This window comes from Lepisosteus platostomus, chromosome 2 (genome assembly GCF_059453375.1).
Source record: "Lepisosteus platostomus isolate fLepPlt1 chromosome 2, fLepPlt1.hap1, whole genome shotgun sequence".
NCBI classification, from domain to species: domain Eukaryota; kingdom Metazoa; phylum Chordata; class Actinopteri; order Semionotiformes; family Lepisosteidae; genus Lepisosteus; species Lepisosteus platostomus.
This window is the reverse complement of record NC_142612.1, coordinates 63,177,252-63,195,594: the sequence shown is the minus strand read 5'-3', so window position 1 is coordinate 63,195,594 and position 18,343 is coordinate 63,177,252. Positions and strand designations below refer to the sequence as shown.

Genomic DNA, 18,343 nt, shown 5'->3' with positions numbered 1-18,343 from the left:
GAGCCCTGATCCACCATTAGATCACCATTCAATCAATTAAGCAGCTAATTTGTTTGGAAAAAAAAGTAAATTAAAGATCATCTGTGATCAAAATCCAAATTCTCTTCCACCCTCAAGGTGTTCTCCTAACTGAACAGATTGCTGTCTTAGTTGTCAGTAATTTTCAGGTGTTACCATCTTTATCAATAGATGTATAAGATGACTGACCCTTAGACACGAATCAATATGCTGAATCAATATACATTTCAGTGCAGACAGTGGATATAATCTTCATCCAACAGGTTCAATCATTCTCAAAATTCTCATTGCCACGTCTGCTCATACAGTACAGTATTACAATTCTAGGGTAATAATTATAGATTCTGTATAATATTAAAACAGCAGAATAACAAGATTAAGGATTTAGTCATTCGTTACAGGTAAAGAAGGAATGTTGTCTTTAGGTAAATTCCCCACTGACTAGTTTACGTCTGTCTCTTAACCCCTACGACACCTGTTGTTGGCACATCCAAGGTAAAAATGACATCTTTCCGGGTTTAGCACAAAACCTGAGCTTATAAACAGATAGTCTTTCTTCTCTTCCTGCGACCAGGTCATCTTGGCGCGACCTCGATGTTATTATGATAAAAAAACACGTGGTTTCCTTGACTCTCCCTTTAACAGCTGGAGTTTAAAAGGCTTCAGTTTACTGTCGCTCGCTCGACCAATGGAATGACGACTTAGGTTTTCGAAAAGAATAATCGTCAACCGGCTGTTAGGTGTATTTTTGTAGGGCTGTGAATTGAGTGTGGGTCTGTGGAGATTGCAGTGCAGGATAAAACGCACAACTATTTGCCTTAATTTAATGCGTATTGGTTTTTCTAACCTAGTTCGGGACAAGTTACAGGTTTTGCACTTTCGTTTGCAGAAAACGAAAGTAAAAAAATAAAGGTTTGTTACGTTTTGCACTGAGAACTCCACTGAGAAGATTTTAACACCCCTCTCTATGTAATCCATACTGTATATTATTCCCAGCGATGCGACCTTTTTTCATCTTCATCTTTTTTCAGACTCTGACTATTCCTGTCACTGCAGGTAAGGTTTTCATAAATTCCTTTTTTTTAACTAGTAGGATTAAAGCATACACAGAACCTTTTTAATACTGTTAACGCACACACATTTCGTCAATATGTTAAGGTGGCGGAATTGGTATTGGACGGCGTGCTGCTACAGGTGTACTGTATTTAAAAACAGAGACGCCTGAATTGTTTTTGTAGCTAGTGTGTTGATTTTACTTAATTAATTCAACTGACAACCTTATTAACCGACTATCTTTGAGGATAAAACAAAAACAGCAGTTTGTAATGTCTTCCCTAAACTGGAACGACTGCTTGTCACTTTCTAATAAGTGCTGGAAGGTACAGATCCAGTCTAAAAGGTCCACAGTTCGTAGAAACGGGAAATCCCTGTAAATCAATTAAGAAAGACCTATGTTTAATTAAGATAACTTTTCCACTTGTGCACTGAAGAATATCCGGCATTTGGTCTCAAATGTGCTCTAAAAGTAATTAAACAATTCACCAGCTGAACTGAATATAGAATAAAATTGCTCCAGGAATTTAGATATTGACTTTAATTCCTTGCGACCTAGAACGTTTGAGTGGTTATCTGCGGAACCAGAGTTGGAGTCCCCTGTCTAATCGATGCACGAATCGGGCTAACTTAGTCATTTCTGTAAAAGCGATTTAAAAGCCACATCCCGTGAAATGCAACCCGCTGAATTACAAAATTCAATTTGAGTTGGGGATGAGAAGACTTTCAAGTTCTGAGGATCCATCTTATAGCAATCACCAAGACAACTCCCCCAACTATTTTGAAAGTATAACTTTAAAATGAAGTCACACATTCGAATAAACTCGAAAATAAAAACGCAGTAAAAGCCAAAAATAACACAAGATCAAAGATATGAAAATCAAGAATCTCAAAAATGTAAGCAGCTTTTAAAAAGATAAGCCCATTGTAACACTGGACTATAGCTGTTCCTTGTCCAGAGAGATGGTCTTATGATTGCTAGCTTTGATAAAGATTTAGGTGGAGTAGAAGTAAAGTGTCTTTAGATTGCTTTGTTTCTAACAGTGTGAAATTTGTCATAGCAATTTGCAATTCAAAGTTCCGCCGTTCACCTTTAAATGCTTGAAGGTTTTGGTCCTGACGACATGAGGGAGTTGTTAACTCTCGACACACTACACATCATCTGCACTCTCTGGACTCGGGCTTGTTTCATTTCCCAAATCAAGGATCCAGACACAGGGAAACCCTGCCTTCTGTTCTGTTGCTCCAAAGCTGCAGAATGATCTCCCAGACCATACTGGATCAAGCTCATCAATCAGCATTTTTAAATCCTGTCATAAAACTTGCCTTTTTGTACTCTAGCCTTTAATGTTCAACTTACTGCATTTTGTTCACCTGTCTCTGACTGTCTTGTTATATTGTAAAGTGTCTTGAAGGGTGCTGTATAAAATAAAGATTTCTTCCCAAAATTAATATTTTTTTTGATACACACCCGAACTCTATAAGGTTTCTCCTATCTGAGTGTTTTACTATGAGGGTGTATGCTAGTGTCCCTGAAACATCCCGTTGCATTTGGAAAATATGTCTCAGAATTAGTGTTTAACTGACCACTAAGGGAGTCTTGAATCATATGAAGTGGACACACAGGTGACATGGTCATGACTCCTTAGTCCAATGTGCTTTGGATACACCATCTTCTGGTGGTGTTTACTTGGGTAATACTGTGTTAAAACAATTGAGTGGCCTCTCAACACATTCAAGTGCTATTTTTCTTTCTTTTAGGCACATTCACTCTGCGGTATCTCTACACGGGGGTGGCCAGAGATGTGGACAGATCCAGCTTCAGTGCAGTGCTCACTTTAAACCACGTCCCCATCCTCTTCTACGACAGCCGGACCGGAAGCATAGTCCCGCGCCAGGAATGGCTGAGAGAGGCATTTGACTCGGCCTTCTGGGACACCGAGAGGATGAGGAACAGAGAGCAGTTGATTGTTTTTGAATCCACCATGCTACTGATGATGCAGAGCTTTAATCACACCACTGCTGGTAAGCAGGGAGTTGTAAAAAAAGAATAACCTACTGCTCATTACCATCCAGCCATTTTTTTCCAACTGCTTTATAGAATTCAGGGTTGTGGTGGGGAGGGGGTGCAGAGCTTATCCCGGCAAGCGCAAGGGACGCTACACCCTGGACAGGACACCAGTCCATCACAGGACACACACAGACAATCCCACACTTGCGCCACAGTCAATTTTCCCAAACGCCAATTAGCCTACCAGTATGTCTTCAGGCTGTGGAAGGAAACTGGAGGAAATCCATGCGCAAACAAATCCAGAATTGATCACAGGATCCCAGTGCTGTGAGGCAGCAGCGCTCTCCTCTGCACCGCCCGTGCTGCCCTGTACTTATTAGCAGTGGTGGTAAATCCCTAAGCAAAACTTTGGCTGCAGAGTTTGTACAGATCAAATGAAGCATTAGAAATGGAATAGGAACATAGTTTTGGTTTGTTCATATGCATGTGTGTGTTCCAGAGCCACACACGTACCAGCGGCTGCGGGAGTGCAAGCTGGAAGCTAATGGGGATGTCCGGGTGTCTGACCGGTTTGGCTATGACGGAGCGGATTACCTCAGCCTGGACCAAGGCACGGGCACCTGGATCCCAGCTGTCCCGCAGGCACACGGCGTCAAACAGAAGTGGGACGCTGACACAGCCAGGACACAGGAATGCAGGGTGTACCTGGAGGAGGAGTGCATCCAGGTTCTGAAGACACTCATTCGCAACGGGACAGGAGCTCTGGAAAGGCCAGGTAAGGAGTGGCTGACACATTATAGGCAGAAACCCAGCAAGCATGTCCCTAACAAATACTGGGTGTTGATTAATGAGCTCAGGCTGGGAATTCCGTCTGGCCTCAAATTTGCTTAGTTTTCTTCTAAAAAGGTGTTTGTGTTCTAAAATAGATGTTGCAGTATGTTTATATGGATTACAGTTTGCTGTAATATAATTTAATAATATATGGAAGCTGAACAACAGCAGGCTGCTGTGCATAAGTGTGAATTGATTTGTCTTTGAGCAGATGATAGAGACATGAGTAAATGCTGTATTATTTTCGCAGAGCACACATTGGTGTGCTAGAACATAGGAACATTTCTTGATAGATCCCAGTCAGTGTCAACCATGTGGCTGCTGTGTTTGAATCAAGATGGCCTTTTAACTGGAAGCTTGTTGTCTGCAGTGTACGTTGAAGTGTTCCAGGTGGATAGAGAGCCATGGGAGTTCTGTTGCCTTGTGACGGGGATCTCGTCGTCGGGAGCGGAGGTGCAGTGGGTGGTAGACCAGCAGGGGGTGCTGGCAGAGGGCCAGAGTAGGGAAGAGCTGCTACCCAATGGGGATGGGAGCTTCCAGGTGAGGCAGGTCCTCAGAGTGAGCCAGCAGGAGCGGGAGAGACATAGCTATGCCTGCCAAGTGAATGGAACCGTGCAGGAGCCCACTTTTCCTAAACTGCGGAGTAAATTTGGTGAGTACATCATTGCTCACCACCTCGGTAAGAATGATTGAAACTGAAGAGCAATGTAAAGAGGTTTTCTAGATGATCTGAAAACACTTTTTTATTGTTTAATTTAAGTAGTGTTTTATTTGGCATTAATAGCATTGGATGCAGTAGCTACTGAAATACCATTAAGCACAAACAGAAATGATATACCATGTCTTGAAATGGTTTTAGTTCTTGTTATTATTGCATAGTATTATTGTTTATTGCTCGTTGCTTGGTAATGAGTACATCACTCAAATGAATAATAAAAGTAAGGCTTTTCAGCAAAAAAAATAGTTTAATTGAATCTTCTTGTTTTTAACGTTTTAGCTGTGACGTTTAAGGAATGACAGTGTTTGCAATCTCCCATGATCAGTTTAAGCTCTGATTTAAGGGCGGCTTCAAAGAATACATCCATTCCAGGCTGGAGCCAGCCCGAAAACAAGTGATTACGAAAGTGATCACAAAACATGCCTGGCCAGCGCCTGCCCTTTGAGAGGACATGAGGAGGGGGTGGGGTGTAGGGTCTGTGAAGGGTAATAGAAAGGCCCTTTGTGCCGCTGTGTCAGGATTTGAAATCTCTAGCTGGCACTGGGTGGAAGACCTCAGTCACAGCCAGGATTCGTGCATATAATATACTGTCCTACCATCTCACTGATGTGAGACTGTAATGCTAATAATTACAGTCCTCATTGTATTATGATATTTATATCATAATACATAATACATTTATATCTGAAGACTGTGCAAACTAATTAATTTATGTTGTTCATTCCAGCCTTTTTTGCATTTTTGTTCACAATCCTTGCACTGTCTGTGCTGGTTTGTGCCGGACTGTACTATCTCAGTGTTGTGAAGACAAGAACACAAGGTGAGTGAGAAAGACACCAAGAGGAGAGAGAATTACAGTATTAAGAAATTCCAGAGATCTGTCTCCTCAAGTCAGGTGCTTTTGGTAGAATTCTTCAAAGGGCAGTGCTTTGGGGCAGAATCTGGGAAGTGTTAAGTACAGCCCCCTGCAGACACATCCCATGCTTGAAGAGCTGCCTCACAGTTCCAGGGCTCTCAGCTTGTCTCTAGTTGTTTGGCTTTTCAACATTTTTCCTTTCATTGTGGCCTTGCAACAGGTTGGAGTCCTGTCCATCCATGTACTTCTGGATTATGCTCCAACTGGCCAGAGCCCTCACGTGGATAAGCATCTTATTGATCACGGGTGGATTAATGCATTTTGCTTTGAATCAGAAAGTGGTCAATGTAACTGATCAAAGTTAAATTTTATATACTACAATATAAAACACATAAGTAGTTTATTAATAATTGTAATGTAAATTTCTTGCATTTACACATCTCTTTTCATCCCCATGGAATTCAAAGTGTTTTACAAATAGTACCTTGTAAAATTCATCCTTCTTCTAATATCCCATTTTGTTGAATACACAGATGTTGATTTTTCTTTACAGTGTTCAATTCTATGCAATCAACAAACCAATCAATGGAAAACGGGGAAATTATTTTGCAAGTCACTGTACAGTATATAGGGGTGGATGGCATGGTGGCACAGTGTTTAGCATTGCTGAATCACTGCTCCGAGGCACTGGATTAAATTCTGGACCTAGAGTACTATCTGTGTGGAGTTTGTATGTTCTTCTTTTGTTTGAGTGGTTTCCTCCCATAGTCCTAACACATAATGAAAGGTCAATTGTATTCTGGGGAAATTGGCCCTGGTGCATGTGTGGCCCTGTGATGGTCTGGCATGTCTTTACCCTGCCTTGCTCCTGGTGTTTGCTAGGATACGCTCCGGCCCCCCTGTGAGCCTGAATTGGATAAAGCAGTTAGAACATGGATGGATATATTCACCCCTAACGTACTGGAGGATAAAAGTGTTACTTAGAAGTCCTAAATTGCAATACACTTCTTTAGCCTCACTTATTTACTTGCATCTTTTAACATTTGCATATCTTTTTGACAGGTTCGGATCAGCTCAGATATGTGCCAGGTAAGAGCGATTTAAACTTGTTTTACCTGTGTGTCATCCGGTTCTGTCACCAGGGTTTGTGGGGTAGACAAGTACATTCTCCCTCTGCAGTGTGCTAGAATGCAGCCTGAGAACATGACAAGCCCGAGAGCCAAATATTTGGTTAACACGTTAATGAAGTAATGAAGTGTTAAGGCCTTCCCTGAAATAAAAATTAACATTAAGAATGAATCATGGAATAGACCTATTGCTTGTTCCTTTGCAGCCTACGGATGCTGACGCAGCTACCCACCTAAAAATTAACATGCACACTTTACTGAAAGAAAATGCAGTTCTGCCTGGCTGCCAACGTTAAGGAGTAAATCATGTTTTTGTGTGCCAGTAGCTGTTTGCATTATTTTGCTGACCATATCATTCAGAAATTAATGTTAGCCCCCCCACATGCACACAGATCCACAAGGACTGTTAGCCTTTACTATGCTTTATAGTGGATTCAAAAAATGAAGAACTGTTCATAAACAGATAAACACATTCTGTTTCCAAAAATACTCTTGGTGAATAGAGCCCAGGTATTTATAAATATGTGAAAAATAAACATGAGATTTTTTTAAAATATCTCATCACTTTGCGGTTTATTTACTCCAACAGTATTTTACATGACATTAATAATGATGATTTATAGTAATGATAATAGCATATAATAATGCTAATTATAACGACAGTGATAGCCCTAATGTTATTATTGCTTCAGTCTGTTATGTAGCTTTTGGTGTCCATCTTTGTGTTCAGTGCTGGTTTGTCGGGTCTGCTTTTGCAGAAGTAGATAGCCTACATTCTCTGCATTGGATTTGTCATAATGGAGGAGGATTTCCTCTGCATTTCATTCGTACTGTTCCGCTGGCTGGGCTGTAGTAATTATCGGTGTATATATATACTCATGACCTTTGTCTAGAAAGCAAGCCTCTGTAGGTGTAGGCTGCACTATTGCACAGCTACTGTATAGAATATACAGGTATAATTAGAAGCAGACAAACTCTTGATTCCAAATTTTATTCTTGCTTGGAACGTAGTGATGGAAAAACCGTCCACCTCAAATAGAATCCATTGATTTATCAATGTAAAGATCTTGATAGGAATAGTTTTCAATCTGAAAATTTTGCAACACTCTGTCAAGAAAATAGAGAATTTTAAAGAGTGAGTCATAAGTGGGTTGGTCCCTCTGATTTCACAATGTTGTTGGAATGTAAGCACAAGCTCAAAATTTGGAATGGCTGCAGGACCTGACTTTGGAGAAACTGGTGTTGATGCGCAGAGCATTTTTAGTTCCAATAGTTAAAAGCCAGACCGCTTTCAAACTCCTTCTGGTCTGTGTGCTTCTAGTAATTGAGACAAGAATGGGGGGGAATAATGTTCTGACTTGGACAAATGCCTCAAAATATGTTTCTTTCTGTGACAATTGACTTGATTATATTGGAGACAAATATAACCAGGAAATAATCATAACTGTAAGCATTACTCCATATACTTTTAGAACCTGATCAGGTATCATGAATCTCTACCAGGGCTGCGAAACTACCTCTCTGCCTGTCAGTTCAGTTTATCGCTGTCTTGCTTCTTCTGTATTCATTCACCCTTTCTCCTCCTTCACAGTAGCAGTACTCCTCCTTCACAGTGGCTGTCCCAGTCAAACACTTGAGGTCCACCACTTGATACACTCTTATTAGCCATTTATTTTCTCCTGACTCTTGCTTGGCCTCATAACACTCCAGTATTAGCATCTGTACTAATTGCTTTCCTAAGAAGTGTCTCTCGCTGCTATTTGTAAATGGAAAGCCTAGCAAAAGCATTAGATTGTCTCGAGAAATACATTCCTTAATTATGCATTTTGTTGACAGTAGGCATTATTATCATCCTAAAGCATTATCAGACTGGGTGACTATAGTCACCCCAAGGCAGTTTATAACTTAAAAGGCACAGACCAAGCATTCACGTACTATGCTGAAGTTGTCAGCAGATTGAAAGACATGTGCGATCTGACCACACATGTCTGAACTTACTACACCAGTGGTGTACAATTCCAGTCTTGGAGGGCTGCAGTGCCTGAGTTTTCATTCCACTTCTGCTCTAAATAACTTAATTGAGATAGTCATTATCTTAATTGGACTAATTTAATGCTTTCCATAGGTCATAAGTTGTTGATGTTTTAAAGAGGCTTACAAAACAGGCAGAATTTTGGCCTTGAAGAACTGGAGTTCACCTCTACTGGTGCCGGTCATTGCGTTTATAGATTTTCATTCCAGATCACCAATCACTGACCTCAATTTGCTAAGTTCCACTTAATTTAGTGACTTTAACAGCTTCTCCTAGCTCTTCAGTGTTACCGCTTTGAAGAGATCTAGAAATCATGCAGACACCCACCACCCCTTCCAGGACCAGGGCTGGACAGTCCTAAACTAGATCAGATCTATGTGAGGTGAATTTTAAATGAATTTGCAAATCTAGCAAAATCAATAAAAGTGTTCAGGTTTATATGGAGATAAGGTCAGTGTGCCTCCGATCAATGAGCTTTGATAGTACATCCTTGTAAATTTTGTTTTATTTTATGAACAGGTCCATTGGGCTCAACAGGCTTTTATCACCCAGGAGAGCAGCACAATGAACCTCAGGTGTAAAGGAACAAGAGAGAAAAAGACTCAACAGCCCCGAATGCAGACAGCAGAAGAGAACAACAAACTTAACAAAATAATTATTGTGTGACAAATAGCAAGCCTTTGTACACCAACAAAATCGCAAAATCCACACTTTATCCAACTCTATAAAAATAATTATGATAATTTTTATAAATGGTTTCTTGTGTTTAGTTTGTACTGCAAGCAAACAAAAATTGAGTTAATTAGAAAAGAGATAGATGGTATTCTAACCATTCAAAAATGTATAAAAGCCATAAAACAGGACTTCTGGGAAAAAAAGTTTTTCTTATTAAAATGGTATACATTCTTTACTTTAGGCACTAAGAAACAATGTATGCAGGTAAGCTATTCAGCATACTTCCTTTTCAAGTACTAGTAAAATGGCATTACTATCTCTAGTAGTAAAGTTGCTGCCAACTAGTGTTGGTATTGTGGCAGAATGACTTTTCTCCTTCAAGCACCTTGCAACAGGATGTTTAAGGTCCTCTGTAGGCTTAATGCTTTATCCCCCTGTCCTTGTCTTGTGGTTCTAAAAACTTCACTGAACCTGTGGTAGGCATTTGACACTGCTTGATACACCCACTCTGCACAGGAGACCCAAAGCTGCCAGGAGTGAACTATGCATCAAGCAGCAGTGGATATTAATGATAAGACTGCCCGCTCATCTGAAAGACAAAGCAGAAGGAAGCTCAGGCTGATGCACAGTGGATTTGTGACACAGCAGAGGTTGGAACAGTTCCAAAGCTTTTGCTTCAACCACTGGACCACAACTACTGTAATGTAACCAAGCTATTTCTGATTATGCATTCAAAATACTAAGCTTTGAGTTAGTATTTTGTTGCTTTCATGTATTTGTTGTAGATATGTACTGTACATTTTAGTAGTGTAATAAAACTGTACTTAAGAAATTCAGTATGTTAAATCTGAAGGACTGATGATGGTTGAAAGTGTGAGTGATTGACCATGGTAATATTTTGTACTTTGTTCAGTGTACAATAATTTTGTATTAAAGTAATAGCTGAAAAGCAGAGCCTTTCAGCATATTCTGTGTGTGTGGTTTAGTGATCTGCCCAAGGAAAGAGGAAGTTTAACAGTACTGGACTACGGTATATGTGGCTAAGAGGTGTGGGGATGTAGATGATGGTTTGAAACTCCTGTCCAGCTGAATACTCAACACTACTGTCCAAAAATACATATTTCCAACTTGCAGATGTAAAAATGATGATAGTGATGTCCTCATTCTCTGCATTCATGTGGTTCCACAGATGTGAAAACCACATTTTTTTACATGCTTTTGTTAATTGGTACATTTTTGCATACTAATCTGATATGTTTATATCAGATATAAATATATATCAGATATATTTGTGTGTGTGAACTTTTGCAGCACATGTAACCATTTTGTTTATTTTATAGTAACAAGCGTTTGGAAGAAAGAGCCCCAGTTCGATAAGGGGTTTAGAAGACAGAAACCTAATTTTCAACTGCTGAGATGACCACAGCATGGGATTTCTTTTTAGTATGAATTAAGGATAAATGGAACAGTTACTGTAAGTTAAAATTGATTGGGGACTATTTTAGCATCATGTGCTTGCTGCTGTTAATTTACCTGAATAAGAAAGGGTATGAAAAAGAGGAGCCCATTTGGCCTATTCTGTTGCTGGTTCTAATGGGTAGGATCTCATCCAGCAATTACTGAAGGGATTCCAGAGAATCTGGCTATTTTTTCACTTTCAAAAAAGACATTTCTTGATGAAAGATAACATGATGCTGGTTTATCGTCAAGTGATGGCAAACAAATATGTGTTGGCATACTGTATATTCTTATTTAATTTGCTAATTAAATAAATGTAATAAATAAATGTAATTTGCTAATTACTAATTGTGCCACCTTAGTAATTCTTTCTCAAATCAGGGCTGAAAGCTGGAGAATAAATGCAAGCATAGATGTAAACCATTTTACTGTTTCGTGACAGTGAATCTAGTTTTAGAAACTGAAAAATTACATTTACATTCTTTTGCTGGTCCAAAAGCATAACTCTGTACTTTGTTTGGAACACGAGCTCTTGCACCATACCTGTTCTGTTGCATTTTTATGCTGAAAACACCTTACTGAAGAAAGATGGTTGAAATTCTTGGATGAAACAGCTGCCATCCTTCCACAGTGAGAGAACACACTGACAATGCAGTACAACTTGACATGGCCCAGCTGTGAATATGTGCTAGTTTGTTTCTCCCCTTTACGACTTGCAGACAATGAAAAAAATCCCAAAACTGCTCTTGCAAAAGTTATAAAAAACTTTTTGGATGATAGTCAAAAGAAACAATTTCCTTAATAATGTAAACCCTAGACCCTACATATTCGGAATCCAGCAAAGCTGGGAAGTTGGAAGAAGAGCTAAATTCTTAAATTTTATACTTTCTCCACAGCCTTTGATGATTTACAGAGAGACAGAAGTCCTCCACATATCTGTCCTCTGGTGTCCAGGTCTGGAAGCCCCTGAAATAGCCATGAAGTTTGAAACTTCTGCTCTTATCCACACTCTGTTGATTGCTGGCAGATTATCTTCATTATTATTACAAGATAGAATTTATCCTTAGGGCATGAATATAAACACAAGCCAGTGTGTACCACAGTGTGATAACCATTTTACAGCTATTGTCATGCTTACTTGTTCCGAGTGAGAAAAGAAACATCAAGACAAATGTGACAGGAAAATTTGAATTCTTTCAGCGCTCTTCATCCCAGAGGATCCCAAAGTGTTTTAAATATACAGCTCCACACAGGAGCTCAGGTGGAGAGTTAAGAAAGTGCTATAGCAATAGAATTAAGTAAGAATTTCTGAGATGCCAGAGTATACAAGCCCAGTATGGAAATAAGTAGGTCAGTTTTAACACCCTTTCTAACAATCAGTGTGCGGGGACCTTTCATGACTGGGTGGCCAGGGATCTGGTTTAATGTGGCATCCTTTAGGTTGCAATGTCACTGATCACCATACTGGGACATTGATTTGGAAATTGTGTTCCATAGGGAAGAGTACCAACTATTAGTCCACCACCAACACTTAGAACAACAACAACCTATTTTTCATTGAAGGTTTCCTGTTTTTCTGCCCAGCAAAGATTCACCCTTGCTGAGCTCCTGAGACGTGACGAAATAAGAATAGGAAATGTGAACACAGCTTTCAGTTTCCTCTTTCATGTTGTGTGCTAAAAGAGCAGACGTGAGGCAGCCCTCTTGGTTCTGTTGTGTATAACATCTCTAGTCTATGTTGTACACTGATGTTACACTACCTTTCTAGGATTTGTGAGCTGGATGTGGCTTTAAAAAAAAAGTGGAAGGACAACAGGGGGAGATGAACAGGATGTTAAATCACTGCAGCATTCATGTCTTAAATACAGCTTTTATTTCTCTTCTTTTGTTACAGTCCTGTACTACAGCAGAATGCAAATGCTTCTCCTTCTCCTTCAATGCCAAACGTGGCTCATCCCAGCTAACTTCTTGCTTCACGAAATAAACCAAAAAAATTAAATACTGCAGGTCATCTTAACAATCTATCAAAAATGAACATCGATAGTATAAAATAAAAGAATCACATACAACAGTAATAATTAGTCCCATTAAATTAAATAAGGCTTTAAACCAATATGTGATACCAACAAAAAACATGTAAGGTGAAAATCAACACTGAAGTGGCCACAGATATATTTTCCGACGGGACAGAAAGTGGTTTCAACACCACAGTCCCAAACCTGCCAGGTAACTGCAGTGTGATCACAAGGTCTCAAGGTACTGTTTTCCAGCACTTGGGTAATAACATTGGCCATTGCCCATTTCTGCTTCCTCAGCTGCTACTTGTGGAGTGGAGCTGTGGTGCCTCTCTCTGTCCCACAGCTTCAACAGTCAGTCAGTCTGCAGGAACAGTACTCCGCTGATAACAAAAATAATTGACTTGGTCTCCACTCCAAATAAGGAGGGTCTCTCACACTTTGGGGTAGACCTCTGTATAGTACACAAGAATCTAACCCTAGCATCTAATAACATATTACTATGAATACTGACGTACCTGTTATGGTCTTTTTAAACAATCCTAAACAACTTTGATTTTACACCATCATGTGTAGTCTACCTAGGTAAGACTGCATTTAAACTAAGCAAGATGCAGTTATTTCCCATAAAAATGTTGGAATTGGCCCATTTTGTCTTGAAGCTGGTCCGTTCAGACTACTTTAATAAACCAGATGGTGAATATGTGACTCCAGTGTGGAATATAAAGACATGTGACGCCCGGTCAGGACGTCTTGGGGTGACCAGAGCCCTTTGTAGGAAACCTGGCACGTTATCTCCAGTTAATGGCACAAGCTGTCTTATTTAAAGGCATCAATACTTTAAGTTTCCATTTTGTGCACACATACAAATATTTTAAGGCTCGATCTTGCTTTCCTTTCCCTAATCCCCCCAAGCCTAGTCCCACTTTAACCCTACTGTGGACCAGACCAGACAGGAATCCCCTGCTAAGCAAAGATGTCTTCCGGCATGGAGCAGGGCAGTAAACCATGGAAAAATTAATTACAAGCACAAACGTTTAGTTTCAAAGGGGGGAAACTACTGGAAAGACCAATTGGATTGCCTTGTTCTCTAAGAATAGCACATGGACCAGAACTGGAAAATGAGAACAAAGGAAAGACAACATAGAGAATGGTATTCAAATCCACTTTGTTTCTAAAATTCCAGAATTATCACCTGTATATTACGCAGCCACCCAATTGAGAACTGACCTTCTTCAGGTATCTCTCACATCACCCACACCTCGAGTCATTCGTCAAAGCTGCACGGTGACCGACAGGAAGATTCACATCGATCAACATTACGGTAAGATTTAAGGAGCCCAGAAAACTGCAGGAGTTACCCTTTAACAGAGCTGAGAGAGGCCTCAGTGACTAATCCCGACTAATCCTGCTCAGTATCTTGGAGCAGCTGACTGATCACACCCTTCAGCTCTCCAGCACGTAATTTTAAATAGATCAGGTGAAGAAGTAGCTGCAATGATTAATAAGCTGATTAGACATGGCACTCTGCCATGTGAAAATGACAGTGGAAATCCCTAAAGCATCGATTGAACTTTTCATGTTTTCCAGTGTGAATTCCTCGCCCAGAGGATCAATATTCATCATCTTCTACACCTTCTAAAATACAACCTACTGTACATCATGTACGAGGCTCAGGTATTGCAGTCAGCTCTGCATTGTACCTGGTGCTGTGAAGTGCTTTTATCTTTGTGTCAAAAGATTTCAAGATCCTGTACATGACACTCAAACAAAAACACCTGATGTGTCGTCCAAAGGCAAACGGTGTGAGCTTTCACAATGAACTGCACGTCTTAACTGTTTTGTAGTCAAAGAATTTAGCAAAGGAACCAAGAAAGAGCTGTATGATACATGGTTTTGTCTATATCTCCCGGCTCAGCTTGTTGTTTTTATGTTTCCAAATAACAAATAACTTTTTGCTTAGGATAATAGTAGTTGAATTAAGAGAGTCCTGAATATGCCAAGAAAGTCCTAAAAACAGAATACAAATCAAATGCTGAAGGAAAACCTAGACCAGGGGTGCCCAACCAGTCGATCCCAGAGTGCTTGTCAGTCGACCGCAAGAATGTTTGGCAAAAAATAAATGGGCTATTTGACTACTTTTTTCAATAGCCTAAAAATTCATTCAGATCTGTGCATGTAATGTCATATGTTTTACTGCCCTTGTGTATGTTTAACCCTTGTCGATTGGGTGGTAAAAGTCTCTTCCCTGAGTGCTGGCTGACACTGAAAAAAAGGCTACAGGAGCTCCGTAAATAGAGTGTTGTGTGGGCTGCCCAAGAACATTCTCTTGGTTATTGCCGCACGAACCCCACATTCGCTACAGCGCATAGTGGAGCGAAACAGACTGGCAGTGACAAATTCGCCAACAGTTTGATAAGTTTGATTGCCTATTTGATAGTTGTAGTGTTTGAGTGAAAACGATGAAGCAAAGAGACCGAAAACTTACTGTTACCACAAGGAATGGGAGCATGATTATTTTTTTATACTTTCGCCTTCAAATCTGCAAAGCTAGCGTCTACGTGAAAAAGGGAAAGAGAGACCAACATTTCAAAACTGCACACAAAACGTATGATGTGGACTTTCCCGCTAAAAGTAAATTACGGAAAGGAAAAGTGGAAAAATTAAAATTTCAACTAGCCGCAGTCAGGTTTTCACGAGGCCTAAAACAAGAGGGAAAGCAGCAATCATCGCATCATTCCGTGTGAGCCAAGTCCTGACTAAACACAAAAAGCCACTCAGGGATCGAGAAGCAATAAAAAAGGCTGCCGACTTGCTGTTTGGAGATGTCAAAAACAAACATTTTTGGCAAGTTTCAGACAGCTGTTGCCTGAAACCAAAGAGTTTCTCAAGTCGTCTTAACATGGTGAATATGCCCAATTAAAGGATGATCAGCGGCTTCTGGATTTAGCATTCCTCACAGACTTGACTGAACTGCTAAATGAGCTCAATGTCGAGCTGCAGGGACAAAATCAAAAAGTCATCAACATGAACAGCAGTGTCAACACGTTCAAAAAAATTAGAAGTGTTCTCAAGTAAGCTTCTCAGTGCCAACGCTCACATTAAGGTAGGATATTCTTTTTTCTAAAATGGGGAACATTACTTGTTCAGCATGAGTCACTTGCTTTATTTATCATGTTAGTGATGGGTATCGCTATTGTACTGATGTGCCCACAGTCTGGTTTTTCCTATATCAGAGCTTCAAATTCACACTGGTTGGACTGGCAGATGAAAAAGTTACATTAAAAAGGATTGGGCACCCCTGACCTAGACTAAAACCCTTGAAAAGGTTAACCCAGCTCTTCCTAGATACTAAACTTTCCAATCTGCTCCAATCCAAAATTTGTGTACAATTTTGTTTAATTAGCAAATTAAATCTTTTACATAACTAAGCAACTAGCTGTACCAGAGACTGGCACTGGAGTAGACTGGAAGGCCCTGTATCGGAATACCATTGGATTGGGTATTCGCACAAGCTCTATCACAAAAAAAGGACACTTTTACAAGCAGTGTTTATTAGCGGATAAATTCATTGATAAAAATGCCACTACTGACATCCCAGTGTGTCTGCCCGTGTCATGATTCTGTAGGATTCTGAGGAAGTACCTTTTCTATTTGTGCTGCTCTTAGTCTTCGATGTCATCTGATATAAACACACAGCTACTCTTTGGCAAAAAGCAGTTAAAGCAAGGGTCTCATTTTAACTTTGAACACGATCCACATCTGGAAAAGAAACACGCAGGGACAAGGAATGCATGACCGTGGTTCGACAGGCTATTCCCTCTCCAGGTAAAGCCCGGCATTTTCGGTACTGCTGCAATACTCCATCCCTCCCACCCACTCTCGTCACAGGCGTCTAGGGAAAAGGGTGCGTGGCTACAGCAAAGAAAAAAAACAGGAAAGCAAGGAGGAGGGCAGTACTCATCCGACAAGGCGTTTAGTCCAATTATGCTGTGGGCCTCTCCGGACATCAGAGGAGCATAAATAAATAAATCAGCCGTCAATCTGAACTAATGAGGGGTGGGGTGCGTCAACAATCCGTCAAAACAAGAGAAGAGTGAAACAGCAATAACACAGGGAGGTAACGACACCGCTGCAGTGTCATGGCATAAATATCGAGACAGACAATTCCCCTCTCCGTCTCTGTTTGTCTCTCGTTCTCTGCCAACCATTTAAGATTCCAGCATTGTTTTCTTTATTCTTCTTCTACAAAAAAATAAAATATGAATAAAAGGTCCAGTGCCTGGAGGGATCCCCTTTTCTTCCTCTTGCCTGATTCTCGCCCTACCACACTTCGCAGCGCCGCCCCGGGTTCATGGGCGACCCCCTTGGGCAGCCGAAATGCTCCGCAAAGTCTCTCGAATTGGAGAGTGTGCCGATGACACGATACTTGGGGGGACTGTGGGGGTCTGTCATCAGGCCTTCGTGGGCACTCTCTGGGGTCCGTACTGAGCACCACACCTGAGAGAGAGAGGAAGAAGAATGTGATAAAGAATAAATTAGTATAGACGAAGCTTTGGAAAAGGGGATTGAGACTGCGTAGGAGATGAAGAAATAAGGAGAAAAAAGAATGGGAATGGGAAAGAGAAGCAGAGTACAAGATCCAGGGTCTCGGGGTACAAGTTAGCACTGTTGACTTCAAATTACTAGAGTTTACAGTACATGTTCTGGATTGCTTGTACTCTTATACAGAATACAGAATAGTATACAAAATAGTTACTATTACAACAGTAATAACAGTTATACAGAACAGTACAGAGAAAAATGAACAAGACACTTTTTTATAGCTAAAGTGATGTGTCTGACTATTTCACTGATTACAATACTAGTATGAACTTTTGCCACAATGCTGAGCTGCTTAGTGCTGCCCTCTGCTGTTTCACCTGAGCAAATCCCACAAAGAAGAGCTGGTCATTCGTCAGGTCCACTGCCGGCAGCCGCTTCTCCTCACCGTTTCTCTGGACCCAGGACTTGTAGGCCTGCAGCACAGACACAGGGACTTGAGAAGTGTGTGTAACTTCAAAAAGTCAAGGTGACAATGTTTGTAACACCCTGAGAGCACGATTTTAATAGTTCCTGACACTTATATAGTGCTTTCCTGGACAATCCGCTCAACAGGTAAACGGGTAGATAGTGCTTTACAGGTAATGGGGACTCCCCTCCATCACCACAAATAAGTAACCCCCACCTGCCAAAGTACCTGTATACTCACCACAGCTAGCTACCAGTGGGGAGGAGAACGGAATGATGAAGCCAGCTCATAGATGAGGATTATTAGGCAGCCATGACTGGTAATGGCCAGGGGGAAATTTGGCCAGGACATAAGGGTTAGGGTCAGGTGACCAGATTCAAGACTGTATCTCAACATCCTCCAGTTTCATCAGTTCTGTACTTACAACCTGAACATGTCATAAACTATGTATAATTTATATTATTTACGAAATATTTTGTGATATATACACAAAATGTTTTTTAAACACTCATCTTTCATAAATCTGGGGCGAGTCAAA

The 18,343-nt window shown here is 40.5% G+C and overlaps 2 protein-coding genes across 3 annotated transcripts in view; one reads left to right on the top strand and one right to left on the bottom strand.

Moving 5' to 3' along the window:
• The first annotated feature begins 556 nt into the window (after nucleotides 1-556).
• On the top strand, nucleotides 557-10,286 carry LOC148676744 (zinc-alpha-2-glycoprotein-like). The gene is made up of 7 exons (XM_088612361.1): nucleotides 557-1,074; nucleotides 2,833-3,096; nucleotides 3,582-3,857; nucleotides 4,284-4,565; nucleotides 5,359-5,451; nucleotides 6,550-6,576; nucleotides 9,166-10,286. Exons 1-7 carry the CDS (start codon nucleotides 1,017-1,019, stop codon nucleotides 9,225-9,227), a joined length of 1,062 nt encoding a protein of 353 aa, XP_088468487.1. The 5' UTR covers nucleotides 557-1,016; the 3' UTR covers nucleotides 9,228-10,286.
• A 2,343-nt stretch (nucleotides 10,287-12,629) lies between these two features.
• The window catches only part of ece2b (endothelin converting enzyme 2b), a 77,464-nt gene continuing 71,750 nt past the window's right edge, over nucleotides 12,630-18,343 (bottom strand). For both annotated transcript variants that reach the window (XM_088612315.1, XM_088612325.1), the window contains exons 18-19: nucleotides 17,717-17,812; nucleotides 12,630-17,294 (exon numbers count right to left, since the gene is read on the bottom strand). In XM_088612315.1, coding sequence (XP_088468441.1) covers nucleotides 17,118-17,294; nucleotides 17,717-17,812 — 273 coding nt within the window. In that variant the 3' untranslated portion in view covers nucleotides 12,630-17,117. The remainder of the gene's footprint in view (nucleotides 17,295-17,716; nucleotides 17,813-18,343) is intronic.

Excerpts from the sequence above, each read along its gene's own strand:
- LOC148676744 (XM_088612361.1), top strand. The coding sequence starts at position 1,017 with ATGCGACCTTTTTTCATCTTCATCTTTTTTCAGACTCTGACTATTCCT. Across the intron at positions 4,566-5,358 it reads TAAACTGCGGAGTAAATTTG|CCTTTTTTGCATTTTTGTTC; the intron begins GTGAGTACATCA and ends TGTTCATTCCAG. Across the intron at positions 5,452-6,549 it reads TGTGAAGACAAGAACACAAG|GTTCGGATCAGCTCAGATAT; the intron begins GTGAGTGAGAAA and ends TCTTTTTGACAG.